Source organism: Dichotomopilus funicola (assembly GCF_033296635.1).
Source record: "Dichotomopilus funicola strain CBS 141.50 unplaced genomic scaffold C8A04scaffold_22, whole genome shotgun sequence".
NCBI lineage: Eukaryota > Fungi > Ascomycota > Sordariomycetes > Sordariales > Chaetomiaceae > Dichotomopilus > Dichotomopilus funicola.
In genome coordinates this window covers 227,488-254,414 of record NW_026944043.1, presented here as the reverse complement: position 1 = coordinate 254,414, position 26,927 = coordinate 227,488, and the positions used below count along the sequence as shown (strand labels likewise).

The 26,927-nt window shown below is 57.0% G+C and overlaps 7 protein-coding genes across 7 annotated transcripts; 4 read left to right on the top strand and 3 right to left on the bottom strand.

The window, feature by feature from the left end:
* Nucleotides 1-1,578: 1,578 nt before the first annotated feature.
* C8A04DRAFT_11297 (WD40-repeat-containing domain protein) lies at nucleotides 1,579-3,364 on the bottom strand (the record flags this gene model as incomplete). The annotated part of the gene is made up of 2 exons (XM_062776911.1): nucleotides 1,579-2,992; nucleotides 3,063-3,364. The coding sequence occupies 2 exons, from the start codon at nucleotides 3,362-3,364 to the stop codon at nucleotides 1,579-1,581; spliced, it is 1,716 nt and encodes a 571-aa protein (XP_062638042.1).
* A 420-nt stretch (nucleotides 3,365-3,784) lies between these two features.
* C8A04DRAFT_27607 (P-loop containing nucleoside triphosphate hydrolase protein) lies at nucleotides 3,785-6,832 on the top strand (the record flags this gene model as incomplete). Its single annotated transcript, XM_062780342.1, has 1 exon — nucleotides 3,785-6,832. The coding sequence occupies one exon, from the start codon at nucleotides 3,785-3,787 to the stop codon at nucleotides 6,830-6,832; it is 3,048 nt and encodes a 1,015-aa protein (XP_062638041.1).
* A 447-nt stretch (nucleotides 6,833-7,279) lies between these two features.
* On the top strand, nucleotides 7,280-8,761 carry C8A04DRAFT_27606 (uncharacterized protein; the record flags this gene model as incomplete). Its single annotated transcript, XM_062780341.1, has 1 exon — nucleotides 7,280-8,761. One exon carries the CDS (start codon nucleotides 7,280-7,282, stop codon nucleotides 8,759-8,761), a length of 1,482 nt encoding a protein of 493 aa, XP_062638040.1.
* A 984-nt stretch (nucleotides 8,762-9,745) lies between these two features.
* On the bottom strand, nucleotides 9,746-11,190 carry C8A04DRAFT_36434 (kinase-like domain-containing protein; the record flags this gene model as incomplete). Its single annotated transcript, XM_062783526.1, has 2 exons — nucleotides 9,746-10,288; nucleotides 10,372-11,190. 2 exons carry the CDS (start codon nucleotides 11,188-11,190, stop codon nucleotides 9,746-9,748), a joined length of 1,362 nt encoding a protein of 453 aa, XP_062638039.1.
* A 1,342-nt stretch (nucleotides 11,191-12,532) lies between these two features.
* C8A04DRAFT_11347 (nitrogen permease regulator of amino acid transport activity 3-domain-containing protein) lies at nucleotides 12,533-15,636 on the top strand (the record flags this gene model as incomplete). Its single annotated transcript, XM_062776933.1, has 5 exons — nucleotides 12,533-13,457; nucleotides 13,516-13,912; nucleotides 14,004-14,497; nucleotides 14,564-15,295; nucleotides 15,395-15,636. 5 exons carry the CDS (start codon nucleotides 12,533-12,535, stop codon nucleotides 15,634-15,636), a joined length of 2,790 nt encoding a protein of 929 aa, XP_062638038.1.
* Nucleotides 15,637-16,937: 1,301 nt separating this feature from the next.
* C8A04DRAFT_36432 (uncharacterized protein) lies at nucleotides 16,938-18,500 on the bottom strand (the record flags this gene model as incomplete). The annotated part of the gene is made up of 1 exon (XM_062783525.1): nucleotides 16,938-18,500. One exon carries the CDS (start codon nucleotides 18,498-18,500, stop codon nucleotides 16,938-16,940), a length of 1,563 nt encoding a protein of 520 aa, XP_062638037.1.
* A 4,471-nt stretch (nucleotides 18,501-22,971) lies between these two features.
* On the top strand, nucleotides 22,972-24,250 carry C8A04DRAFT_36431 (Got1/Sft2-like family-domain-containing protein; the record flags this gene model as incomplete). The annotated part of the gene is made up of 4 exons (XM_062783524.1): nucleotides 22,972-23,194; nucleotides 23,516-23,639; nucleotides 23,876-24,026; nucleotides 24,098-24,250. The coding sequence occupies 4 exons, from the start codon at nucleotides 22,972-22,974 to the stop codon at nucleotides 24,248-24,250; spliced, it is 651 nt and encodes a 216-aa protein (XP_062638036.1).
* Between the last annotated feature and the right edge of the window lie 2,677 nt (nucleotides 24,251-26,927).

The following is a 26,927-nucleotide window of genomic DNA, read 5'->3' as shown; positions in this document are numbered from 1 at the left end:
TCTTCCCCAACTCCCATTGCCGGTGGCGGCCTGACGCTGCTAAAACGGAATGCGGTCGCTCCTTAAAACAGGGTGTTTCTCATTTGCGCTATTCGTCGATCTGCCGCCCACAGAGGGCCGCGCGCGCTCTCCTCTTTTGAGGGTTGTGCGACCGAGACCGACCGACCGCCGACTGGGACCGTGACCGACCATGGCCCCTCACCCCCCCCTCTCTCCTGTTGCAGATAGGGTTTGTTCGTCCACTCAGGGTTCAGCACGGCCCTCTGTCCCTGCAGTTGAAACGAAGCTAACCCACGACCGAGCGCTCATTGGACCGTCGTTTCTCCTCAACGTTGCTTCTCGAAGGGGAACCCATCTGAAACCTCCTCCCAGTTCATCAGGAGATCGTGGATGTTTCTTGCCCATGCGCGCGCATGGCTGATCTTACCTTGTCCACATCGAGGAAGAAGCGACCCGCCAGAAAGGTTGCGCACGCCGTGATGGGTGGTGGGTTGGTGGGGACCAAGAGTCATGACATGAGGGCGGCTAGGCGGTTCATCTCAAGACGTGATGCCCGGCGGTTCAAGCATGACTCTCCTGGATGACCCTCTCTTCCCCTCTGATCAGTCCGAAGCCACCCGCCGCCGGCAGGAACGGACTATTGTGTCCGTGCCTCTTTGGCGATGCTTTGCGGGGAAGCCCGAACCGACTCCACGTGGTGCCACACCATCGGCAACGACATGTGTCGCTTTTGCTTTTGTCCTGGGGCGATATCCCGGCCGTTTTCTCGGCTCTTTTTAAGTTTTTAAGACTCGCTGTTGCAGGTTTACAAAGCAAAGGGTTGTATCTGGGCACGCGGGGCAGAGACGATGCCCTGAGGTTGGTGGGGATAATTTTCGCATGCCCTCCCAAGAAAAAAAAAAAGCTCGATCAATGATCATCGCCTAGAATATCGCCAGAACAACGATCACTGTCCACCGTCTGTCAATCGTCAAGTCAACGACGGAGCCGTGGCCGCCGACCGACACCGGGGAACGGTTGCAGATCACCAGCCAATGCATGACGGCCGGATCGCCCGCTAGTTCACTCATGCCGGGATGGTGAATCGACGTCCCTTTCTTCCGGAACGTCATGCATAATGTCCCATTTTGGGAGCGGAGTCACGAAGCCAATTTTTGAGTGCAGCCAGCGACGCACGACAGATGAATAGTACTGCGGCGCAACGCCGGCCGGTCTCTCGATCGTCCTCGCTGGATAATGCCCTGGTTCGGCATATGACACCAGTCTGGCCACACCACCTCAGGATAGCATACGTGATGTGACACCACTCACGCCCCCAATGATTTTCTCGGGAGTTCTACGATGAAGATGACTGGAGCGGTAGACGGACGCTGCACAGACAACGCTAATCTGTCAAGAATGCGGGGCAAAGCTTTTGGCCTTTGGGTATATCCACTACCTAACGCCACCAAGCGAGCTCACGAACCGTGTAAATGCCCTCGGCAGAATCGGGACGATGGGTACAGACCCGGATGCCGAAATTCCGGTGTAACGGTAGAGTTGTTTGTGACCTCATACGTCACAGTACAGCTTAGTTCTCTAGTCTTCGTCCTCATCCATTGAGTCGCCGTCGTGACTAAGCGCGGCCTCATCATCCTCATCATCATCCTCGCCCTCATCGCTGCTACTGCTCTCATCGTCCTCCACACCTACAAGACGATCCTCCTCTTCGCCCTCACCGCCCGCTCCACCAGCCTTAGCCGGGACTCGTTGGCCAAACGCTTTGCGCACACCGGCGTTGGTGCTGGTATCCCAGATGGACACCGTACCCTTGCTCCCAGCTACGGAGAGGCGAAAAGCGACCTCTTGGTCGGGGCCGAAGCTTGTAGAAAATACCTTACCAACGTCAAAGTCGCGCGAGACGACAAGAGACGGGCCCTGAGGGCTGATGTTCCACAACTTGACGGTGCGGTCGGTCGAGCCGGTGGCCATGAAGCCCGGGATGACGGGATTTAGGTCGAAGGAGGAGACGGATTCGTCGTGGGCCTGCAGCTTCCAGACCGTCTTGCTAGCGGCCGGGTCAGCGGAGGCAGTGCGCACGTCAAAGTAGTGGATGATGCCGCGCTCGGTAGAGACGTAGAAGAAGTTGGGGTTATGCGGATCCCAGCGGACGTTCTCCACGTCGCTTTCGACGCCGACCTTCATAGGCGCCTCGCCGGGCGCACGCATATCGGCTATCGCGGCGGTGCGGTCGTAACTCCCGCTGAGGAGGACGGTCGACTCAACCGCGTGCCAGGCCAACGCGCACACCTTGTCGGTGTGGTAGTTGTACGACTTGGCGCACTGCGTTGTGTGCAGGTCCCAGAGCTTGACTGTCTTGTCAGCCGAGGCGGAGGCGAGCAGGTTGCGGTGCTTGCGGTTTGCCGAGAGTGCCAGTACGGCGTCGACATGGTACGAATCGTTGGCCTTTTTCGACTTCTTCTTCTTCTTTTTCTTTTTCTTGTCCTCTTCACCATTGGCGCCGCCTTGCCCGAGGATGGCGTTAGGGTACATACAGTCGATCGTGTCGAGGTCCCAGATCTCAATATCCGGGTCAAACGTGCCGATGGCCACGAAGTTCCCCGTCGAATCCTTGTCCACGCCCGGCTTGCTGACAGGTAGGTCTAGCCACTCGACACAGAGTGGTATCGCGGGAAGCATGATGTCGTGGTGGACATACAGGTTGTCGGCTGCGTCTTCGTAAACATACACCTCTAAGTGGGCAAGCTCGTCCTCGACCTTAGCGGCCAGCAGTAGGTTATCGGTCGCGAGGATCTGCAGGTCCTCGCGGTCTTCTTCGTCGTCTTCGGCGTCGTCCTTGAGCGTGATGTACGGGTCGTCCTTGTTGGAGTCGTAGTAGGCCAGCGACTTGACGTTGCCGAACATGCCCATGGGTTGGCCCTCGCCTTGTGGCTCGTCATCGTCATCGTAGTGTTCGAGGTCGTATTCCTTGAGGTCGTCGTCGATCTCGATACTGTGGGGTTGTTAGTTCATTGGGGTCCCGAAGGATAGATTGGGGACAACTATAGGTGATCGGGACTAACTCTGAAGCATCTTTCCCATCCTCATTTGCTGCTTCCCCCTCCTCTTCTTCTTTTCCCTGCTTCTTCTTCTTCGTCTTCTTCTTTTCCTTTTTTAATTCTTCTTCCGCCCCAGACTCCGCCGCGGCTTCTGCCTCTGCTTCCGCCTGTTGCGCTTCCTCTAGGTCTTCTTGCGCGTCGTCAAGCTGGAGCTTGGCCAGGCTTGCGATGCGCTCGAATTCCTCCTCGTCAAAGTTGTATTTTGTTGGAAAGGGTGCCGCAAACCCGCGTGGCACCCAGGCCGTACTTGTAATCATAGAAGACATGGTGTATGTGTGTGTAAAGAGACCAGAAGACGGATTGACCTGCCTGCAGTGTCTCTGTTTGGACGATGCCCGGCTGTGAACTGCCCGGTTCAGATAGAAGATTTCGTTCCGCAACTTTTTAGTGGAGTGGGCAGCGGGGCTTATCTTATCGGGCCTACCCCTGTGCCCCTGTGCTTCAGCGACGGTCCAGGTCTTCGAGACAGCCTGCAAGCTCCACATTTTATTATCCGTTCAGCGGTGATGGAGCTTGGACGGTGTGGATGTTAGTGGATCTCACGATTCTCACCTCTTGAACTTTTGTTGTCTTGAAAACGCAAAGCATCAACGGCCCAAGAGGGGGAATTGGTGGACAACCAGCGAGGAACTTCCTACCAAAGAACTAGGCGCGTCGGCCGAACCCAGCCACCCCTTCAACACGCCATGCCTCGCGACTACGACGATGACCGCTCAAACAAGCGGAGAAGACTCGACTTCAACCCGCTGCGCTCCGACGACCGATTCGGCGACCTCCCATCGCGCGGATCCAACCGCGGCGGCAATAACCATGGCACCTTCCAATCTCGATCGTCCACTCCACGAGCCGGCTCACGGCTAGCTGGGGCCGCCACGCCCCGCCAGCGCGAGTTTGACGGGCCGGAACCGGGGTCCAACGACGACGCGACGAACGCGCTCGACCGCGACTGGTACGGCGGCGATGACGATCTGGGCGGACACACCTTCGGCGACGACACGCACAACCCCTTTGGGGATGAGAGCGGGTGGGCGGCACAGGAACGCGAGGCGGCCATGGTAGAGAAGAAGGTTGGGCAGTTTGCGTCTACGGGGCCCATGAATGCGCGGCAGATGCAGAAACAAAAGGATGTCGACGCGTGGGAGACAAATCGGATGTTGACGTCGGGCGTAGCGCAGCGGCGGGATATGGGCGGGGATTTTGAAGATGACCAGGAGGCGACGCGGGTGCATTTGCTGGTGCATGACCTGCGGCCGCCGTTTTTGGATGGCCGGACGGTGTTTACCAAGCAGTTGGACCCCGTGCCGGCTGTGAGGGATGCGCAGAGTGATATGGCGGTGTTTAGTAGGAAAGGGAGTAAAGTTGTGCGGGATAGGCGGCAGCAGCGGGAGCGGGCGAAGCAGGCGCAGCAGGCGACTAATGTGGCCGGGACAGCGCTGGGGAATTTGATGGGGGTCAAGGATGAGGATACGGATAGCGCGTTACCGATTGCGGCGGAGGAGAAGGGGGAGAAGAACGGAGAAGCTTCCACGCAGGGCCAGACACCGAGCAACAGCAACAAGTTCAGTGAGCATCTGAAAAAGGCCGAGGGCGCGAGTAATTTCAGCCAGAGCAAGACGCTGCGGGAACAGCGCGAGTTTCTGCCGGCGTTTGCGGTGCGGGAGGAGCTGCTACGGGTGATCCGTGACAATCAGGTGATCATTGTGGTGGGCGAGACGGGGTCCGGCAAGACGACGCAGCTGACACAATTTTTGTTCGAGGACGGCTACGGCGAGACGGGCATGATCGGGTGTACGCAGCCCCGTCGCGTGGCGGCCATGAGCGTGGCTAAGCGTGTGGCCGAGGAGATGGAAGTCAAGCTGGGGAGTGCGGTGGGCTATGCGATCCGGTTCGAGGACTGCACGAGTAAGGAGACGGTTATCAAGTACATGACGGACGGTGTTCTGCTGCGGGAGTCACTGAACGAGCCGGATCTGGACCGGTACTCGTGCATCATCATGGACGAGGCGCACGAGCGCGCGCTGAACACGGATGTGTTGATGGGGCTGTTTAAAAAGATTTTGCAGAGACGGCGGGATCTCAAGCTCATCGTCACGTCGGCCACGATGAACTCGAAGCGGTTCTCTGACTTTTACGGCGGCGCGCCTGAGTTTACGATTCCCGGCCGGACGTTCCCCGTGGACGTCATGTTCCACCGCTCACCGGTCGAGGACTACGTCGACCAGGCGGTGCAGCAGGTCCTGGCCATCCACGTGGGCAAGCCGGCCGGTGATATTTTAGTGTTTATGACGGGCCAGGAGGACATCGAGGTGACGTGCGAGCTGGTGCGCGAGCGGCTGGACGCCCTTAACGACCCCCCACAGCTCAGCATCCTCCCCATCTACAGCCAAATGCCCGCGGACTTGCAGGCCAAGATCTTTGACCGGGCGGCCCCGGGGGTCCGGAAGTGCATTGTGGCGACCAACATCGCCGAGACGAGTCTGACAGTCGACGGGATCATGTACGTGGTGGACGCTGGGTTTTCAAAGCTGAAGGTGTACAACCCGCGGATGGGCATGGACACGCTCCAGATCACGCCCATCTCGCAGGCCAACGCGTCGCAGCGATCGGGTCGGGCTGGACGCACAGGACCGGGCCAAGCGTACCGACTGTTCACAGAAAAGGCGTTTCGCGATGAGATGTACATCCAGACGATTCCCGAGATCCAGCGGACCAACCTGAGCAACACGGTGCTACTGCTCAAGTCGCTCGGCGTAAAGGACCTGCTCGACTTTGACTTCATGGATCCCCCCCCACAGGATACGATCACGACGTCACTGTTCGACCTGTGGGCGCTGGGGGCGTTGGACAACCTGGGCGAGCTGACAGAGTTGGGGCGCAAGATGAACGCGTTCCCGATGGACCCGTCGCTTGCGAAGCTGCTGATCATGTCGGAGGCGTACGGGTGCAGCGAGGAGATGGTGACGATCGTCTCGATGCTGTCGGTCCCCAACGTGTTCTACCGGCCCAAGGAGCGGCAGGAAGAGTCGGATGCGGCGCGCGAGAAGTTCTTCGTACCCGAGTCGGACCACCTGACGTACCTACACGTGTACACGCAGTGGCGGGCCAACGGGTACCACGACGGCTGGTGCATCCGGCACTTCTTGCACTCCAAGTCGCTGCGGCGCGCCAAGGAGGTGCGCGACCAGCTGCTGGACATCATGAAGATGCAGAACATGGACATGGTTAGCTGCGGCACCGACTGGGACGTCATCCGCAAATGTATCTGCTCGGGCTACTACCACCAGGCCGCCAAGGTCAAAGGCATCGGCGAGTACGTCAACCTGCGCACCAGCGTGACCGTCCAGCTGCACCCGACCAGCGCGCTGTACGGGCTGGGTTTCTTGCCGGACTATGTCGTCTACCATGAGCTGATCTTGACGTCCAAGGAGTACATGTCGACCGTCACGTCGGTCGACCCGCACTGGCTGGCCGACCTGGGCGGGGTGTTCTACTCGGTCAAGGAAAAGGGGTACTCGGCGCGCGAGAAGCGGATTACCGAGACCGAGTTCAACCGCAAGATGGAGATTGAGGCGCAGATGGCTGTGGATAAGAAGCGGCACGAGGACGAATTTGCCGCGGAGGAGGAGCTGGCGCAAATCAGGAAGGCTAGGCCGAAGCTGGGGAAGGATAAGAAGACTGTTACGTCTGGGGCGGTTGTCAAGCCGGTGCGGAAGAGGGCGGGGAGGGGATTTTAAGGGAATGAATGGGTTGAATGATATAAAGAAGGCAATACAAGCTGATACCCCTGTTTCCTACGGAATGGCTGCATAACGCTGTATGACAGCGTATGCGTACGGCCTGCAAAACGATACGTCCACAGTACGGGTCTTGTTACGACGGCTTAGGTGATGCGATGTCGTCGGTGCTTATCGGATAACGTTAACAGAGCAGGGGTCATCGCGTCGGGCCCGCCATGCCAAGTCGGGGCCGACCCCGGGCTCGGCCAATATCGGCTAACAAACGTAGGGCCAGCAGGAATGCACCGCTGAAGTCACTCGTCCGTTTCCCGCTTTCACTCTTTTTCGGACATTGTCGATTCGGGCCTCACCTTTTTTTCCCCTCTGCTCTCTCGAGGCCGGCGTACCCCAATTGATTAATACCATATCCCGCACACCGCGCATTAGATTCGCCCAATTGACACCATGAAAGTCTCTCGGTCCACGGCGCTCGCCAAAACCCTGCGCGGGGCCTGCCGAGCGCGCTGCGGGACACCGGCTACGACGATCGCTGTGAGCCGGAGGAGTATCGCCACAACTTCCGGCGGTTTTGTCACCCAACAGCAACAACAACCCAACCATCCACCACAACGCCAACTCCTCGCCTCTCGCCCAGCCACTACTCAAACCCGCCATTATGCATCGGCACCCGCGTCCAAGGAGGAAAACCTCGACATAACCCCCCTCCACCCTCTCCATCTCGCCCACAACGCCAAGCTGGTCCCCTTCGGCGGCTTCTCCATGCCCGTGCAGTACCCCTCCCACACCGTCTCCCAATCCCACGTGTTCACACGCGCCCACGCCTCCCTCTTCGACGTCTCGCACATGGTTCAACGCCGCTTCACCGGCCCTGGCGCGACCGCCTTCCTGGAGCGCGTCACGCCGTCCGGCATCGGCGCGCTGGAGCCGCACCGGAGCACTCTGTCGGTTCTGCTGAAGGCGGACGGGAGCGGGGGTATCGTAGATGATACCGTGATTACGAGGCTAGGTGGTGGTGAGGAGAAGCCGTATTACTATGTCGTGACCAACGCTGGGTGCCGGGAGAAGGACGATGCGTACCTCTCGGAGGAGGTGCAGAAGTGGAACCAGGAGTTCGCGGGGCAAGGCTTGGAGGTGGTCGAGGAGCGGTGGCACAACACCGGGCTGCTGGCGCTGCAAGGGCCCGAGGCGGAGACCGCGCTCAGCTCAATCTTAGCCGCCGATGACCAAGGCTCAGTACCGGACCTGCACAAGCTCTTCTTTGGCCAGTCCGTCTTTGCCAACCTCAAACTCCCCAACGGCTCCGTCACCACCAAGCCCGTGCTCATCAGCCGCGGCGGGTACACCGGCGAAGACGGCTTTGAGATCTCCATCCCAGCCACCGACACCGTCGCCGTAGCCGAAGCCCTCCTCGCAGCCGGCGGAGCCGACAACAAACAAGTCCAACTCGCCGGTCTCGGCGCACGTGACAGCCTCCGCCTCGAAGCCGGCATGTGCCTGTACGGCCACGACCTCGACGAGACCACCACCCCCGTCGAGGCCGGGCTCAGCTGGATCATCCCCAAGGACCGCCGCAGCGCCGACGCGGGCTACTACGGCGCCGAGCTCATCGCGAAGCAGCTCGTGCCCAAGACCAAAGGTGGCGCGGGCATCGACCGGCGTCGGGTCGGGTTAGTCGTTGAGGGCGCCCCCGCGCGCGAAGGGGCCGATATTGCTACGAAGGTGGAAGGGGGAGGGACCAGGAAGATTGGCGTGGTGACTAGTGGGTGTCCGAGCCCGTCGGTGGGGAAGAACATTGCTATGGGGTACGTTGAGGATGGGTTCCACAAGGCTGGGACGGCGGTCCAGGTGGTGGTGCGCGGGCGGCCGCGGATCGCGACCGTGACGAAGATGCCGTTTATTGAGACCAAGTACTACAAGGGGGCTTGAGTTGTGGATACACAGGAAATGGAGAAGAAATGAGATAAAAGGGATACAAATGTATGAAGGGGGGGAGCGGGGTTATTGTTCAACACTGTAATTACGAACCGGCGCTGGCCGTTTTTTAGGGGAGTGTGTTGGTGGGTGGGTGTGTCTCGTTTCACGATACATGTCGATGATGTAACGAATAAGCATAAGGGGAGGCACTTCAACGTTAAGGCGCAAGGAGGTGGATATATCCAACATCGAGGGCAGTCACCATCATTTCAACAGGTCCATGATAGAGTTCAGGGTCGGGCAGTTGTTGAAAAGTAAATTTATTTTCGTTCCAGTATATATATATCCGCATTCCCCCCTTCAGTGTCTTCCTCCTTCATCCTCCTCTACCGCCCCCAAACTCCCACCGTACATACACAGACACCCGAGCGCCCAATAACTCCAACGCTTACTTTGCCTTCCCGCTTGCTACTCCCCCGCCTTCCCTCGCAACGCCACAACAGAGCCCAGATCGATATGATTTCTTGCCCCCCTGAATTTTCTCTCGCGAGGCATCAATATCCGAGCCCATGTTGAATGTTTTGACCCAATATAGCAATACCTATGCAACCGCTCACCCCGTCCTGTCCCGTCCCACGGTACAGTACCGTCCCGCACGCCATTTATGACTCCCATGCTCCGGGTGACATGAATAAAATAAAAACAAGGAAACGAAGGACAACAGGAAAAGTTCCAAAATTACAATGCTGTTCTGTAAAATAAAGACGTATGGGTGATTCTTCCCCTTCCTTCCCGGACATACCCGTTTAAAGGAGATGATAATAAATGCCATGGCTATGAATGAATGATGAATGCCGGAAATAAGAAATGGACTGTCGTCTCTTCCACCACGATGATGGCGTCACATGTAAAGAATAAATAAAAAGAAGATCAAAAAAAAAAAGAAAAAGAAAAAGAAAGGTGAAAAAAAAGAGTAAAAAAGAGTAAAACAAAAAACTACTCCTCCTGCGCCCACCGCCTCTCCCGCAGCGGCAACTCGCGGCCCTCCCGCTCCCGCTTCCCCGTTACCTCCTCACGCCAGGCATAATACTCCCCCAGCCGCGTCTCGGCATACGAGGCATAGTCAAAGTCAATCTCCGAAATAGTCGCCTGGATCAGGGCCCAGATACCCCAGTAAAACCCGGGCACACCACGAAACTGGTCGACTTCCTGCTGCAGCGTTTCAACCTCAGCAGCCTTGTTCACAGCCGCAACTTTGGCGTTGGTGGGCTGGCGTTTCCGGAGGATGGTGTAGTACGACTCGATGTACTCGGATATGAACTCGCGACGCTGGGTGCGGGTCGGGAGCACGCTGAAGTCGCAGTCGAAACCGCCCCATTCGGCGAAGTGGTTGGCGAGGTCGAAGGCGGCGGGGGACGGGGTCGCGTATTCGTAGTCGATGAAGGTGACGGTCGGGTCGGAGGTTTTATCGGTCGCGAGTTGGGATTTGGGCAGCACGATGACGTTCCCGCTGAGGAGGTCGCAGTGTGCGAAGACGAGCTAGATAGGAGGGGAATAAAGTTAGCCGATGAGTTGGGAAAGAAAAACTAGTTGGATTTTGTTTGACAAAGGACAGGACATACCCCATTGACGCCGAGCCCCGGACGCTGGCTAAGCTCCGAGACGAGCGACTTAAGCTCGCGCTGCAGCTCGGCCTGCCGGGCCCGCTGCTCTTCTGTGTCCGTAGGCAGCGCAAAGATCCACTTCTGCATCACCGTCCACACGTTCGGGGGTGGCTTCCCGGGGGCCACGCCGTCGAGGGCAAGCTGAAACTCAGCATCGCCCAGGGCGCTATCCAGGGCCGAGCTCGAGCCGTTCAACGACGACGACGACCCCAGGTTCGACAGATCGACGCGCGAGCCCTTGCGGCTGTGGCCGGTGCGTCCCGCAATACAGGGTACCGTGGCATGCCACTCGGCCAGGCGACGAGCGACGGCGCGGTAGATGTCGGGCTTGCGCAGGTCCTCGGGCTGGGTGACGGCGCCCTGGATGAAGCGGTACATCATGCCGTTCTCGAAGCGGGCGAGCAGTTCCGGGGCCAGGCCGTGGCGCATGAGCAGCTCGTGGTTTTGGGTTTCGCGGTGGCGGTCGATGAGCACGTCGGTGCCAGTGCCGTAGGCGCGCAAGAGGATGGCCTCGCTATCGACCTCGTGCTTGGACAGGCCGGCCCGCTTGTTGACCGCCTTGAGCAGCGTGTTGGTGATGCCGTCGGTGAAGCGGACAAACTGCAGGTTGGCGTCGGCCGATGACGCCCAGTCCGGTCGGATGGCCAGCACCAGGCGCCGGGCCGAGTCTTCGGAATTGGTGCTGTCGTAGGAGAGCGGGATGTACTGGATCGCGTGCTCGTTGTCCCCATTTAGCTGGCCGTTGCCGTGGGTTCCATTCTCGCGGCCGACAGCCATGGCTGGAGCTCCTCGTGGGTAGTGGGGTCCCAAAAGGCCGTGGAGAAAAGGTACGAGAGGACCTCGCGTGCGTAGTTACTTTGTGGTTTGCGGAGTTTGAGTACGTAAGTTTGTTCCTCTTTTTTTTCCTTTTTGGGGGTATTTTTTTTAGGTTTTGCTGAGCTGTATGTCTCTCTTTTGCGTCGAGTTTGAGGACAGGGTGTAGTGGGTCGCAGTATCGAGTGTGTTTGATCACCAGTTGCCTTCGAGAGAAAGGGTGTATGAAGAAAAGCTCTCTTGCGATTTGCGATTTACAAGTACACCAAAAGTACTCGTCAAGGAAGTTGGGAAGCTCGTGCAAATGAGGAGAGCTCTTTTGAACAGCTCTTGTGGTACGTACCGAGGGGCAATTTCAGAAAAGAAAGCGGTGGAGCGATCTTGTGCATGCACAGGGGTCCGCAAGGGGTTTATGCACCAAGACCTGCTGGAATCAGAAAGGCGGGCTGGTTCTTTTTTTCCCGTCCAAGTTGGCAAAATCCTAGAGGTCGGGGGCGGAATTCTACAGAGATTATGGGACAAGCTGGAGCGGTGTTTGATGCAGGAATGCGGCCTCAGCCTTCTTTGTTGAAAGGGAAAACCAGGAAAGTTATGGACATTGAAGCGCGAGGGAGGCCACCCATTACCCTCACACGATCAATTGCCCCTCTGTCCCATGTTAAGGTGCCTGGGCGGGCCCTCGTGGCATCACTGCCCCTGAGCGCCCAGGTCACTGGTTCATCCTTTGGCTTGTGATCTGGCCCGAGCGCCACCCCTGTCGTCATCCACCCCCACACAGCACGGGCCTTACGCGTCTCCATTTTGGCATTTGCTAAGAGATAACTACCTGAGCTAGGCGAGAGAAGTAGATGCCACAGTTGCTTAAAAAGAAAAGAAAAGGGAAAAGAGGGGAAAAAATCGTCAAAATCGCCAAATCAAGAACGAGAAACATGTTAGAATTGAGGGGAATTGAAATAAGCCTAAAGACAACGGCTGAGGAACTGAGTGACTGAAATTCGAATTCAATGAAGACTTGGTACCTATCTAAATTCCATGTGCTCTGACCGGGGCCTGGGACTGGTGGCTCCCGGGCTCACCTCAATCAGTGCACTGCACCGGACGGCCGGTGACTTCCACAGCGCCGAAGAAACCCACCCGACACCCGCCGACTTCCATCCATCAATCACAATCAACCGGCGTCCTCGATTTTCGGATGCCGCGCCGGGACCCGCCGGCGCCGTTTGACGTCACCTACCTAAAGTACCCAATGGACGAATGATGAATTGAATCGCGAACCCGTGCATTGAAACCTCCTCCACGAGCGACAATGGCGCTCCCCATTCTCCCTAATACGGACAACTTCTTAGGCGTGGCCCTCGTCATCAACCGCTCCCGCGACGGCCCGCGTTTTGTCTTCCACTACCCGCAATCTCTCCAACCCTCCAGCGGGGCCCACACACACGCCGGCGGCGCTAGCTCCGGCTCTGGTCCCTGCCCCGGCCCCGGTGACCTCGACGACGACGACAGCGTGCTGCCCAGCCGACCCTCGCGCGATGTCCGCATCGAGACGGGGACAGCATCCGTGGTGCTCGCGGCCGAGCTGGCCCAGTGGAACCACGACGACCACCTGGTCACCGAAAGCGGGACCCAGATCGTGCCGTGGGAGCATGTCGCCGGGTTCCCGACCAAGGACCTGGAGAACATCCTGACGCCGGCCCGCGCGTACCACAAGCGCCTCTTCCAGGTCTCGCTGGATCCTATCTACTGTGTCTCGTATCCGATTCAGGTGCCGGAGAACGGGGTGTGGCGGAAGAAGAAGAAGAAGAAGCCTGTGGATGAGAAGAAGGGTGAAAGACAGCGGCTATCACAGTCACAGTCACAGTCGCTCTCACAGAGGGACTCGGCAGGTGGAGGAAACGGTATCAGGAAGGACGAGGAAGACTCCCGGAGCGGCGGAGAGAAGGGCCCAAGCGATGAGGGCGAGAGAGTCGACGTGCGGGACATGGCAAACCCGACGGCGCAGAGCAGGACGGCCGAGGAAGCTGAGGACAAGAAGAGCTCCATGACCATGTTCAACCTGGTCTTCTTCCTCAACCCCAAGAAGCACGAGGTCAAACCGCTCGTCGACATCATGTTTACCCACATAATCAAGAAGATCAACAAGGCCTACAAGTACTGCCAGCAGCGGAGTGACTTTGTCTGGAAAGAGTCGAAGCGGATACTGGCTCTCAAGGACAAGGGGCGCGAGGACAGTATGTAGCACCCTTTGAATCCTAGTTGGATCGTTAGCTGACGTAAACTCACAAACAGAGCGCAAGATGAGCTCGCTCTGGGAAGAGATCCTCTCTACTTCGTCCCTCGCCGCATCCATGCAAGACATCTACGAGGCCGTCTCCCAAAACCGGATCGCCGCTTTGCAGCTCGACACGCCTGAGGGTACCGTGACACATTCGGTGCAGATCCCCGTCCCATTCCACGTCTCGGATCTCCCCGATCAGGGCGAGAAGGGCCGCGATGGGCTCTGGTTGACCACGGCAAACTCGGCCATGGCTGAGGAGGCCGTGGAAACGCCAGGCTTCCTGGATAAGAACTTTGCCCTCCTTCTCATGATGGACGAGAAGAGGGTCGTTGCCGAGCTACAGAACGACCCGGATGAGACAACGCTGGCCATGATTGAGTTTGTGCGCCACTGCAAGCCAACCCTCTCGTGAGTGCCTCCAGTTCATGATCTCATAGTATAATCTTGGAGTTTGTTCGAATCTTCAACAGCTAGCTAACACTGTTTTTTTTTATCCCAGCTTTCACCAAGTATGCCAGCTTTCCAGCAACATCCTCACGCCCGCCCAAGTGCGCAAGTACGCCCAGCACTTTATTTTCTGGCGGCGCGCCATCGCCATCCCGCCTCTTCACGCCCGCGACATGTACATTGTCAGCCCCAACTGCGACATGCGCAGGTTGCCCCAGGCCGCTATGCAGTGGGCGCGCCAGTTCCCCCTCTCGCCGTCCTTGCCCAACTTCCTCGCCGAGCTCAGCGTGGCCCCGCGGCCGTACAAATTACACTGCCCTAGCAAGGCCCATCGCCCGGTCTACATGGCTATGCTGGCCTGGCTCATGCGTGGCGGCTGGGTCACACAACTGTGTACCTTTGCTTACGTCGTCGTCTGGCCGGAGATCATCTACGAGGTCGAGCACGCGCTCGAGGCCGAGGATATCGCGCGGGCGTACAGCTCGCCGAACAAGGGGCGTGAGTCGGGCAGTCCTGAGCAGGAGGAAAGGAAGCAGGAAGAGAATGGTGGTGGTGCTACGGATCTTGGCACCGACGCCGAGGCCGGTCCTGGTACCGCAGCGACGACTCCAGGGGCATATCCCTCTACCGCGAGCCCCGGGCTTGGAGACTCAGCCGTGTCAGCTTTCCACTCGGGTTTCCTCCCGCTCCTCGCTGAGCCCCACGACCACACCTCTCCCAGTACCCCAAGCCTTCGCAACCTCTCGCTCTCCCACTCCAACTCCCACTCCCCCATCTATCCCACGACCGCCACAGGGTCAACACCCGTCTCCCCGCTTTCCACTCGCATCACCTCTCCTATGCCATTACCTACCTTCCACTCGACTAGCACTAGCGCCGATGACGACCACGACGATAACAACAACAACAATAACAACCACACTCACAACAACGGCAGCAGTCCACCCTCGGAGCCCACCCCCGTCGAAAAAGCAGCCGAAAAAGCCCGCCTAGCCCGTCTCGCCGACCGAGCCGCCCGAGCCCTCGCCGAGCGCGCCACCGCCCACGCCCGCAAGGCTGCGCCTCAACAGACAGCCCACCCCAGCGTGAACCGCGCGCCACACTTGGACAGAATCACTCCCCACGTAATCTTAGACGCGAAGAAGGCGACGGGGCGGGAGAGTCTGTATCTGAGCGCGATCGAGAAGCGGTTGCGGGAGAGGAAGAGCGTGAGTGGCAGTCGGATTGGAGAAAGGGAGAGAGGAGGAGGAGGAGGAAGTAGTAGTAAGCACAGCCATAGGAACGGACACCACGGCCACAGCCACGGCCACAGCAGCCTCAACAGAAGAAACCACCCCACCAACCGTCTCACCACTGTTTCCACATCCACCATCAACACCACAACCACAACCACCACCACAACAGGAGCCAGCACCAGCGACACCCCCACCCAAACAACCAAAGCAGGAACCGGCCCCAACTCCACAGCCACCCCCAACAACAACCCCAACAACAACCCCAACAACAACCCCACCACACTAGACTGGGACGAGCGCGTAGCCAACAATTGGCCAGTCCTCTGCAAGTACTTCAACGGCCGCTCGGCGCTTGAGCGCATCGCGCTGCAGGAGGACATGAAGCGCAAGGACGTGTGGAACCTCCTGACGGGGATGAGCGAGTACCTGCTTTCTGTGAGGCATTGGTAGGGCCTTTGGGGAGATGAGTCATTGTGTATATATATAGGTATGTAAGTATCGGGGTGGGAAAGAGGTTGGTTGTTTGGGGAGGGGGGGGATAGGGGGGTAAATTGGGGTAGAGAGTTGGCTGGGTGGTTTGGTTTGGGGGTCTATGGGGCGAGGGTGTGGTCCATAGGTTGGTCATGTTCGAGGTTAGTTATGAAGGCGGCCCTTTTGTTTATCCGATATAAGATGTCTACACGATGTCCTATTGGCCGCTATACGAGGTATCAACACAGACCCCTTCAGCGTATTTACACATCATGTTTACATGTTACGTATACCTATGTAATTACGTCGTCAAAGCTCCCGGTTCCAAACAGCCGGGTGCGTGAACAGACATGTGGGCTGCAAATAAGCTCCCGTAGAGCCGCCGCTTAAAATTGGACCTACGTCTAGAACAAGTATAACGCAACAGGCACTGTGGAGAGAAAAAACAACCCCACGCCGTCCCAAAGTTCAAACCCCTTCCCCGCGGCGCGACATAGGGGTCCGAGTGGATTAACTGGGTCCGGGTGAGTTAAATCCGACGACAAGAGCACCAGACATGCCACGCGTGAAGAGAAGAAACTGCAGGCGTGTATTGAGGGTATTATCATAAAGCCGTTAAACAGTCCGGGCTGTTCATCACCTCCTCCCCGATGATATGTCATGTCGTCAAAAGGATGCAATGCCAAGAAATAGGAATAGCGAGAGCGAGAGCGAGAGAGTAGCGACGTTCATGGGAGGTCGTGCGAGGTTGTGTTCAGCCAAAAAGGGAATGAAAGATATGGTAACTCGGTAAATGTAGAAAAGAGAGATGAGGAAAAAAGCCGTTTGGCACAAAAGCGCCCCAGCCCATACCGGCCGCCAACCATCGCCGGCCCTATGCCGAACAAATCAAACCCATCAGGTATCATCCTAAGTGCAGGGAATCATAACCGGACACATAGATACAAGGAAAGATCAAGACGGCATATCCGTGGGTGCCCCCTTCCCGCAGGGGCCGAGGGCCGTCCGAAGAAACGACACCAGTGCGCCGTGAACCCACATGCGCCGTAAACAACCCCACATATGCATAAGGTATAATCCCAGAGCAATGAAAAACAATGCAGATGCAGACCATGAAAAGCCAGAACCTTGAATGAATGGGATAGGAGAAGGAAAGAAAGCATCAAGACGAAATGAATAACTAAGAAATAGAATAACGGGAACGGGAAGGAAAAAAGAAATGTAACCCTTGTCTTGAGCCTAGGAAGGGCCTCTTCAGGTTGACGTCACCTAATGAACGACTAACCCGTCAAGTCCATCCCAAACTCATCTTCCTCCTTGAAGACATCTCCGTCGTCATCAAAATCGATCAACTCCCCATTGTCAAGCATGTCGTGATGCATACTGTGGCCGTTTTCACCAGGACTGACGGAGCCATGGTCAACCTCCTGGCCATTGCTACCGAGAGGTTCGCCCTTGTAGTCAGTGTGATGGGGCACACGGAGGCCGGATCCAGCAGTGCGCGAGTACGACATGGCTGGCGACTGTCCGCCAGGCTCGTCACTACGGGCAATAGCCTCTAGCAGTTCAGATTGCATCCGGCGTTCATCATCCGTGATCTCAAAGGGGAGTTGTCCACCACGCTCGTAAAGAGCATTGATCAGTTCTTCTTGCTGTTGGATCTTCAAGTGCAACATCCACATCAGATCCCGAGCCCAGCTCACAGCGCCGTTGAGGATGTCACCCTTGTTCGGGCCCTTGTCCTTGTCCTCGATTGGCAACCCCGTGGTGATGTTGCCGGCATTGCCGCCCGCGGCCCGACGAGCGCCTGGGCCAGCCAGAGAAGACGTCGCTTGAGACGGCGCACCAATCCCCGAAAGAGTGGGCGACAGCGGTGTGCCGTTTTGTATGGCCTTCCGAATCTTCTCGTCCTCCAGACGGTGAGCAGGAACCAGCTTGCTGAGATCCTGAATGCGCTCATTAATGTTGTCACGCCGGCGGCGCTCGACGAGGTTATGAGACTCTCGGCGTCGCTTCCGCCTCGCCTCTTGGGTGGAGGCAGCGGCCGACGGAGCACCAAGCTTAGCGGGCATGGACACACCTCCCTTGAGGATCAGGTCGTTGATCTGCGTGCTCGGGAGACCCTGCTGGAGCGGCGAGGAGAAGCCAGAGCCCGGGAAAGAGGACAGGCTGTTGGGTGTCTGGATCCATTGTCCGGAGCGAGACTTTTCGTGATGGGCCCCGCTTGTCCTAATCGGCTGAGCGCCATAGGTGCCCTCGGTGTTGACTGCCATCGTAGCCATGGAAGCAGATTTGGGAGTGAGCGAGCCCCTCGCGGCTTGCGATTGTTTGCGCTGCATAGGGGTGGTGCCAAGACGGCCCTGAGCCTGCGCCTGCGCTTGGGCCTGGGCATTAAATACGTTGGTGGCGCTGTCGTTGCCATCACCCATGTCTGGGTTGGCCAAAGGGGAGCCGCCGTAGGACAGCGGCGACTTAAGCGCGCCGCCAAACGACTGCGGGTGGCCCATCTGGCGATAAGCAAAGTTATGGGCGAATGGGCTCTGGATCGGGTCGCCGTCGGGCGTGCTTGAGTAGCCGTTGATGGGGAGGCCGTAGACCCCGTGCGAGTAACCCACGCCCACAACGTTGTCGTTCACCCCCCCGAAATCTTGCATTGGGGCCTCGCCCGGGCTGTTCAACCCTTCAAGCAACTCATCATCCCCAAAGATAGCGGAACTACTTGAATACGCGGTCGACGAGCTGTTGCGGCTGCCGAAGTTGTGTTGTTGGAACCCCGTTTGGTAGTTGAGATCGTTCGGGTCGATCCCATTGTGCCCGTTCATTGTAAAACCGTGCTGTGCCATTGCGAAAGTGGTGGAAGTGGAAGGCTTATGCAGAAGGAAAGAAATATGAAACAACGTCGAGGTCGCTCGGAATATAGGATGCGCTTCCTGAAAGCTTGTTTGTAGTTTTGTTGATATTGGTTCTTATATTGGTTTCGCTACCGGCGATATTGAACCCGAATGCCGAGTTGATGTTGAAACCCTCTGCGCAAAAGGGGTCCAAGGGCACCTGAGCGGGATGCACGTTAGCTCAGGATTACAGAAGCCACAACGGCGTCATCTAGCGATACTGTCAGAGCAGGCCGCGGCTGTGCAGTTGGCTAGAACACTGAGGGAGAACAGACCAGTTTTATGGATATGCCTAGAGGGAAAAGAAAATTCGGTCTCTCGCTGTCGGGCCGTTCTCCATCAGGCAGGGCAGGATTGAATGCGGGGTGGAGGCGGTCGGTCGTCGGTCGGTCGAGCCGAAGCAAGGATGACTCGATCGTAGCGATGTTGCCGCTCGCTTACTAGGTGGGGTCTTGCCGGAATGGTTGAAGCAACTCGAAAATTCTTGAGGCCGCGATCGAAGGTCGTGCAGAATCCGGTGTTGTGTTCGGTGCGCACGGGCAGGATGAGTTGAGAAGATGTGTCGGATGTGACAAGTTCGGTGGATGCGGTGGGTGGAAATGCTAAAAGTTGGGAGGGTGCGGATGTGGGGAGCGTCCGGGCTGAACAATGCAGCCGCTTAACCCACTTGGGAAATGGTCCCTTCGGGCCGCTCGCTCTGCAAAGAAAGCGACCAAGAACCCGTCGCGGGACAAAAAATGTTCAAGAAAATGTTCCTTGTCTGGGACGGGGCCAACCGGGCTTGAAGGGATGATGCCGTGGTACCGGCACTCGAAGGAAGTCCCGGCCTTATAAAAAGCAAGGCAGGCGGGAAGAACGCGGGATGTGGGACGCGAAAGGCTCCCTGCCAGGGAATAATATGAGGTGGTGCGTGCTAGTGGTAGGCGAGGATGTGCGAGTTGGGGGAATGGAGCGGGGAAGATATTGGCGGGGGAGAGTGGTGGGGCGTTTATAGTCTCCCCAGGAAGAGCGGTAAAAGATCGTGAGCTCCCCAGGCGAACTCGGATGAAGCGGCACCGCCAGTTGCGAGTGTGCCGTTTCTGGCGTTGTTGGGGTTGCGGGGTTCTTAGGCTGGACTTGGGTCAAGCAAGCGCCTTTGCGCAATCGCTGATGGACGAAGGCCACCTCGAGTTGAGTGCGGCTGTGGTGATGGTTTGCAAGCGCTGTAGCAAACGCTTGAGATGGGTTTTCGGGGATGAGTTGTGGTTCTTGGTGACTCGGGTTGGGACGGTTGGGACGACGGGAACCCAGGGGCCAGAAGAAAGCAGCCAACCGGCTTATGGGGGCAAATGGTGGGAAAGGCAGAGGTAAAGACCGCGTAGTCAGAACGGAAGTTGCGGGAACGGCGGCTGAGGCTGAGTTGGTATTCCTTGGCTCTCTTTGCACGGAGTACCCTGATTTGGACAGGGTGAGGCACACACTGGGAAGGCGCTGCGAAGAATCCAAGCGCAACTCAACAAGGCGGGGGGTCCTGGGCAGCGGCTCGCCAAGAATATAACCGGGAAGCCGGATTCAAAACTTCTCCTAAAAACCGGCCTGGTAAAGGGGAGAATAAGACGAGCGGTAAATCAGGGAACTGAGTCAGAAACGATATGTCTTGCTGGCCTTTCCCTCGTTCACTGTAAGACGGCAGACAGTGTTGACGTTCTGTCAGAGTGCTGCTCCTCTTTGAGAATGGCCGTGAGCTGACTTGGGGTCCTGATTGGCTGGCTCCGAATCAAAAAGGAAGGCCGGTACAACGGGACTGCCGGGTAACTTCCAGGTTCAGACTTGTCACCTTTCTCCGTTCGGCGTGGAGGTGACTTCGTAAGGGATGCCAACCACTGTTGTTTGTCTTTTGCTTTGGCGATTTCCAAGTTATTTCGCTCACTCAACTTCTCTCCGTTGCAAACAAGTTCGGTCCCAGTGCGAGTGAGTGCCGGAGACTGACTCTTGGTGTTCGGCGGCAAGGGCGCCAGATAGCGGGGTAATCCTCCTGTGGACAAGGGTTTGGACTCCAAGGCGGCGCTTGCCGAGTGCGATGTTGGTGATAGACGCGCAAGAACTTGTTTCCTGTGTTTGGCGCGGTCCGGGAGCACCGCGGGAGGCTAGTGTATGCCGAGATTCAAGTCTTCGATTGGCCGATTTCGGACGACGAGATAAACGTTTGGTCTCTCGTTGGGCCGTCGTCGTGAGGTGGTTGGGAACTGCGAGCTTGGGGTGTTGGTTGACAAGACAGCTTTAAACTGCGATGTGGGCGTTTGTCTTACGATCGTCGGTGCCAGATACGAGGGATCTGGAAGAGAGCTGCGAACAACTGCAAGAAGAGAAACGGGATCATTTTCTCAGCATGCTGGGCGCATGTGGCCGCTCGCTGTCCTTTTATCGCTGGCTCTGAGGCCTCAAGGCCCACTACACCTTGATATCTTAAGCCCTGCACCTTTCCAGTAATCCATGAGTCGCCTGACATCGAGACTCTAACAAGTTGGTGTGCTGAGAAATGGGCAGGTACCGACCTACCTGAGAGACACTCCCAGGCGCAAAATAAACGGGGAGGAGAACGAAAAATGACCGGTCCGTCGTGAGCCTTAGTTCTCCCACCTTGCTCACCCCCTCCTCACCGAAAACCTGCCCGGACACAGCCAGTGTGACTCGCAGGTGAGACACCCAGGCACACCAACGAGGAGCGCAGCCACCATTTTTTCCCACGCTTGGTGGACGATACGTAATGACTCCGCGGATCGAGCTTTGCAGGCGCCAAGACATGTCAAAGGTGGCCGGTCTTAACGCTGAGAGGACCGACTGGCCGCGGCAGCCCCGGTCCGACGGAGGTTGGTTGCAGGGCAGGACGAGTGCCGGCATCAAAGCTCCACGGCGCGACAGGGACGCAGAAAAGGGATCGGCCCGTGTGATACCCAGTACATCGGCATCGTACACTACACTCCTACACTCAAGAATTCTGAATCGGTAAAAGATTAAGTGGGTTCCGGTGGGGTGCCGGCACACCTCCTGCTAGATATCCCGGGTTGCTAAGGTAGATCACTCTCGTTGAGCATCGCGGTCTCGCTTGACGAGGGGAAGCGGGAAGAAAAGGAGACCAGCCGACTTCTCGCCCATTCCGATCCCTGAGGCTGCCATCACAGGAAGCGCTCAGGAAAATAATCAGCCCAGGAATGTTGGGCTCAGAGTTCAGACCCAAGAAAACGTGGAATCAAACACAGCGTCCTAGTCGGCATCCGCCTTTCCTCCCTCGTGTTCGCCCTCCGTTTCACACCCCTCCTCCGTTTTCCAATCTGAGAAGCCCGAGGACCGCCGCTAGTCGGATCGCATCTTATCGGACGGCGGGGTCAAGTGAGTCCCCACGTGATGGCGCGCGATCTCTAATTTATTGGAGTGCGCGGGAATCGCTCCGGGTTGAGGTCGTTGAGGTGTGGGTGTTGTTACACCGAAAATAGAGACAGACTTCCCAAAGATGCCCAAACCAAAATGGCACCCTGGCATGGCTGGCACCCTCCTTGAGTGGTCCGTGACCACTTCAATGTGGGTCCTGAGTGGTCAGAAAAGCCAATCACGGGGGCAGGATCGACGAAGTGGGTGCCCTCCCGGCCCCCCATCCTGCAAGGATGCCGTTTCCAGAGCTTGCGCAAGCGTTGAACCGCAACCCAGCAAACCAACTGCCTGCTTCTGCTTCGATCATCCATTGCTCTGGGAGGCAGCGGCCAAAACACGACCACCCACCCACACACCCATAGCGTTCGAATAGCGCCAACCCATCGGCCATATCACAGAGGGCGCGTGTGTGGCGCGGAACCGGCCGAACCGACCGTTTTGACTCGTTTTCGATTACGACGACCGCGAACAACAGTGAAAACAAAAGGAGGAGGGAGAGCTCGGTTCATTCCAGACTGCCGAGCAGGGTAAACGAGAAGACACCCTCCCAGATCACCGCGAGGAAAATCATCTGCGCACGACGCCGGATCATTCTCGCTTCCACTCTTAGGCTAGCTCGTCGCATGACTTTGCAGCTACGATGGTGTGTTGAGCAGCCGACTTGGACGACAGCTTCCGTTACCGCACCATTTCCATCCACACCTACGCACCCGAAGTCTTCCGTCCTTCAATCCACCTCCTAGACCTAATCCCGTCGATTCTACTCTCTGTACTTACGCATCCGCTCGCCTACACACCACCCTAGGCCTCGACTGGGGTCACCGGGACCGCATCAGCCTCGTCCATCTCCCACGCCCGACCCCCCCACCGAGCCACGAGCCGAGACCCCCGTGAATCCCCCGAGGCGTCCTACTCGCCCAACGCTCTGTCCCCACACTCTTCGCCCATCAGCCTTGCCAGAGTGATACCCTAGGGTGCGCGGAACGACCCCCGAACAAGACGACTCTGGCGGACTATGGCATCGGCGTCGTTTCGCGATTCGATCAACAACCTGGGTTGGTCGCGCCGCACGGCAGACCTCCCGGTGAACACAGCACCGCAAGGCGGCTTTCTCTCCTCGCTTCAGTCATACAACCCGTTCGGCGACCGTGGCTATGTCCAACTTCCCACACATGAAGGCCCTGGCGCCCCATTACCAGCGCCTAGTCGCCGCGAAGAGGAAGAAGCGTGGTTTGCTTGTGAGTCAACCCCGGTTTTGCCTATCTCCGATGATGCCTTTCATGCCCTTCCTTGCCACCCCACGCCGCAACCTCCCGCCCGCCTTCCCGTCTGGTTTTGTCCGCCTTGGGTCCTTGATCTCCCCTGCAGAAAGACCTATAATCCAGGACATGTGCCGGTTTTGCATGGCGGTGTCTCAGTCAGCCCCACCCCCCTTTGCTACGGTTCACTCTATCATGATCACTTTCTCCCACACTTGAGTCTCTCATCTTTCTACTTCCTTTTTCTATATGCTTGTCGGCCGAATACCTCCGGGGCGAGGACTAATTTTTGAGACATAGTGAGTCGATGGGACCGTCTGCTGATCTTTGGCGCTTGCAACCTCGGAGCCCTCGCCTGCTTCGTCATCTGCTTCACCCTGTTCCCCGTCATTTCTTTTGCGAGGCCGCGCAAGCTTGTCGTCCTGTGAGTACCATGTTCGGTTCGATCTTTCCGCCGCTTGCAGTGTGCCCAAGTAGAGTGCCAGGAACACAGCTTCGCCCAAAGGCTTTCGAAAGCCACTCGGGAGCATGTAACTGGAGGGTTCGGTGAAGCTACCGTTTAAACGGCAAGCTTTTGGAATCCTTTAGAAGTGTCTCCCCTCGGGTACACTGTAGATCGTGGCGATATGACCTGAGGCTAACTTGGAATGATCTTCTTAGATGGACGTTGGGCTCGGTGCTTTTCCTGTCGTCGTTCGCTGCCATGATGGGTCCTTGGGCATATGTACAACACCTAGCTTCAACCCCGCGGTTACCCTTTACGGCCGCCTACTTTGGGTCTCTCGGGTTGACACTCTACTTTTCCGTCGGCGTAAGTGCCCCACCAAGTTCGGGTCCGCACTCAAATCCCATCGGCCGCGGGTTGCTAATCCGAAATCGCAGCTCCAAAGCACGATCCTCACACTGTTTGCGGGTCTCGCCCAGCTCGCTGCGTTGATATGGTACCTTGTGAGCTACTTCCCCATGGGCTCAAGTGGGTTGCGCCTGGTCAGCAGTTTTGGTGCTCGCCGAGCGGCCGCCTGGATGACCAGTTGAGTAGGAAAGGGAAAAGACAGGAGAGGGCGGCGTCACAAGGTTCAAAACCATCCTCCACTCTGTCCGCATTACCACCTTTCTTTGTTACCTGCGGCTGACGGTTTCCCCTCATGGACGTCGCCGTTGTATTTTCTGTACACTTTTGTATAGCAGTGTGTGCTAAACAGCTACAGTTCTTGTCGCCATCTAATTTCAAGAGCGTGGAATTTGAACCCCAGCCCAAGTGTTTTCCATCACATGCCTTGTAGCCCATCCAGTTCACACGCATGCTAGTTCCAGCCGATAGCAACCAAATAATCAAGCAAACCCAACCCCCTTGTACCCTCGTTCTGGCCATCCCGGATGTAGGCACGGCCCGGGCCCCGACTGCGCAAGCCACGAGAGGACCAGACCAGACTAATTCTCATATTGACCGGGAACACCAAGCTGCAATTATTTAGCCGGAGGTTAAACCACCTTCAACCATGCTCCACACACGAACGAATAGCTTTCCAGGCGACTGGTTTTCCTCGGTTTCGCCTTGCTTGGTCGGCCATCCTGTGTTAATCTCCCTCCTCACCATCGCTCAGCCGTTGCCTACCATCTAGTACTGCGACAGTTACGTGTCGCGACGGGAAGCGACAGCGCGATGTACTATGTAAGCATCTTTGCCGAAAGGCTGCAATATTTCAAAGGCAGGCAGCTTATCATGCAGACCTTGAAAACCATTGTGGGAGGGCAGCTTGGGGCTAGGCATCTACATATCTTTTTTTCTTTCCATGGACTGAGTATCGCGCCTGCGCGACGAGGGAATGACGTCTGAGATGAGGCGTTCCTATTTGCCGCCTTGTCTTTCGTGCTTCTGTGATGATGGGTAGGCAGCCAGTTAAAGGCCTGGAAACGATGGAATGGAAACGTCGACATCTTTTCATTTGCCAGATTTTGCATTCTTGGTCTTTGGTTGCGCTTGCCCACCTTCTCAACTTTCGTTAAGCTGCCAGTTATTGAAACAAGTCCTAAACTTAATCTTCTACTCAGTAATTTTGGCCGCGTCTCGCGCTAACCTTCGGTTTCGGGGACCTTCCTGTTCCGAGAAGCTGTACGGATCCGTACCCTGGTGCAGCGCGGCAATGTGAATGTGTGGGAGTTGTAAAATACTGAAAAGGTTCGGTACCCCACCTCGGCCGGCCCCTCCGGTCCACCTGACAAACTATCTGACTACAAAGTAAATGGTAAACCACGCTTTTTTAAGGAGTCGATGCAATCATGTCTAGAACCCCTCGATGTGTGTGTTGTAAATGAAGAGTCCTATGAAAACTGGGGAAAGTTTCCAAAAATAAAATTAGGGCGGGCAGGAACTAGTGATTAAATTGACCATTTTGCTCTTGCGGTGGGAAATGCCCTGTGACGCGGGGTCTGTGAGCGTTGGAGCGAAACGGGAACAACATCCCACTTCTGCCCGCAGCGGGCACATCTGACGGGACTTACAGAACCGATTGGGGTCCTAAAAAAGTGCCACCGCGCAGGAAGCGCATCAGGCCATCGTCGGACAGGGCAATCGGCAGCCCAGAGCTGGGCAAGCGGCTTGTTACCTAATCTAAGGTCCTCTTTGAGGGGTTTCCGGCCTCAAACGCCTGGTATTCTCTTTCAAGAGCTGCACGGATGTTGATTATGTTGCACTACCCGTGGGGTCCGCACGTGGGAATTACCCCCCTTCCGTCCGCTGTCTCGGTTGACAAAGCCGCAATGAAGCAACGAGAAAAGCTTCGAAGAGGGATTGCCATTTGATAGAGAGTGTTGTAAAAATCACTGGTGTTCCGAACACCGGAGACACGGTTCGATTCACGAGTAGATGAGGTGAGATGCCTATGCCTGCAGCGATGCGAGGTCTTCGGGCTTCAGAACAGGGATTACTTTATTCGTTCAGTGTGGGCCAAAGACACTGCGTGAATAGACCACCACCCCGATGCTCCTTACAGCCGCCTACCTAGGCAAAGCACGGAGCCATTGGCAGGGTCGCCCGAGGTCCCTCGTCTCAATACGGGAAGAGGAGGCAGGTTGCCATCATCGCCCCGGATTTTCCCAGCAAAATGCTACCGGACGGAAATTGCTGAAAATCAATCCACGGCGTGCCCGTGGCAGCATCCGGCTGTGAGAACCTTTGTGCGAGGAAGCGAGCAAGACAAAAACCGGTTGGTCATTCCGGCGCTGGCTTTGACGCCAGATCTCCTTGTGCCGTACACGTGCAGAGTGTTAGTGACATCGTGAGACGCAGCCTGCTTTGTTAGTTCTCGAATTCGAGGTTTCATCAGCGGGTTGAGGCCACACCCCGTGTTAAGGCCCTCTTGGTCACGCCGAGAGGATTGATGAGTTGCCTTGAGCCGAAAAGCATGTATCTGATTATCCCCGCCTACCTCGGAAGGGAACACTCATTGTTGCTTGTGGCGCGTGGAACTTCTCACAGGAGGGAAAGTCGGTTTCACGGGTCTTCAGTGTGATTCGGTGTGGTTCTGGGGCGGTCAAGGCAGTGCAAGATCAACATGAAGAATATTTAAAGCGAAACTCGACTTGTTCCTGGCCGCCGTGACTTGGTATCGCGTAGGATTTTCCGTGTTCGATTTTCCTCGTTTCCCAAGTTGCTTCCCAGTCATTCCTTGCAAATCGGTTGCAGTGCCGACTTATATTCGCGCAAAGCCAG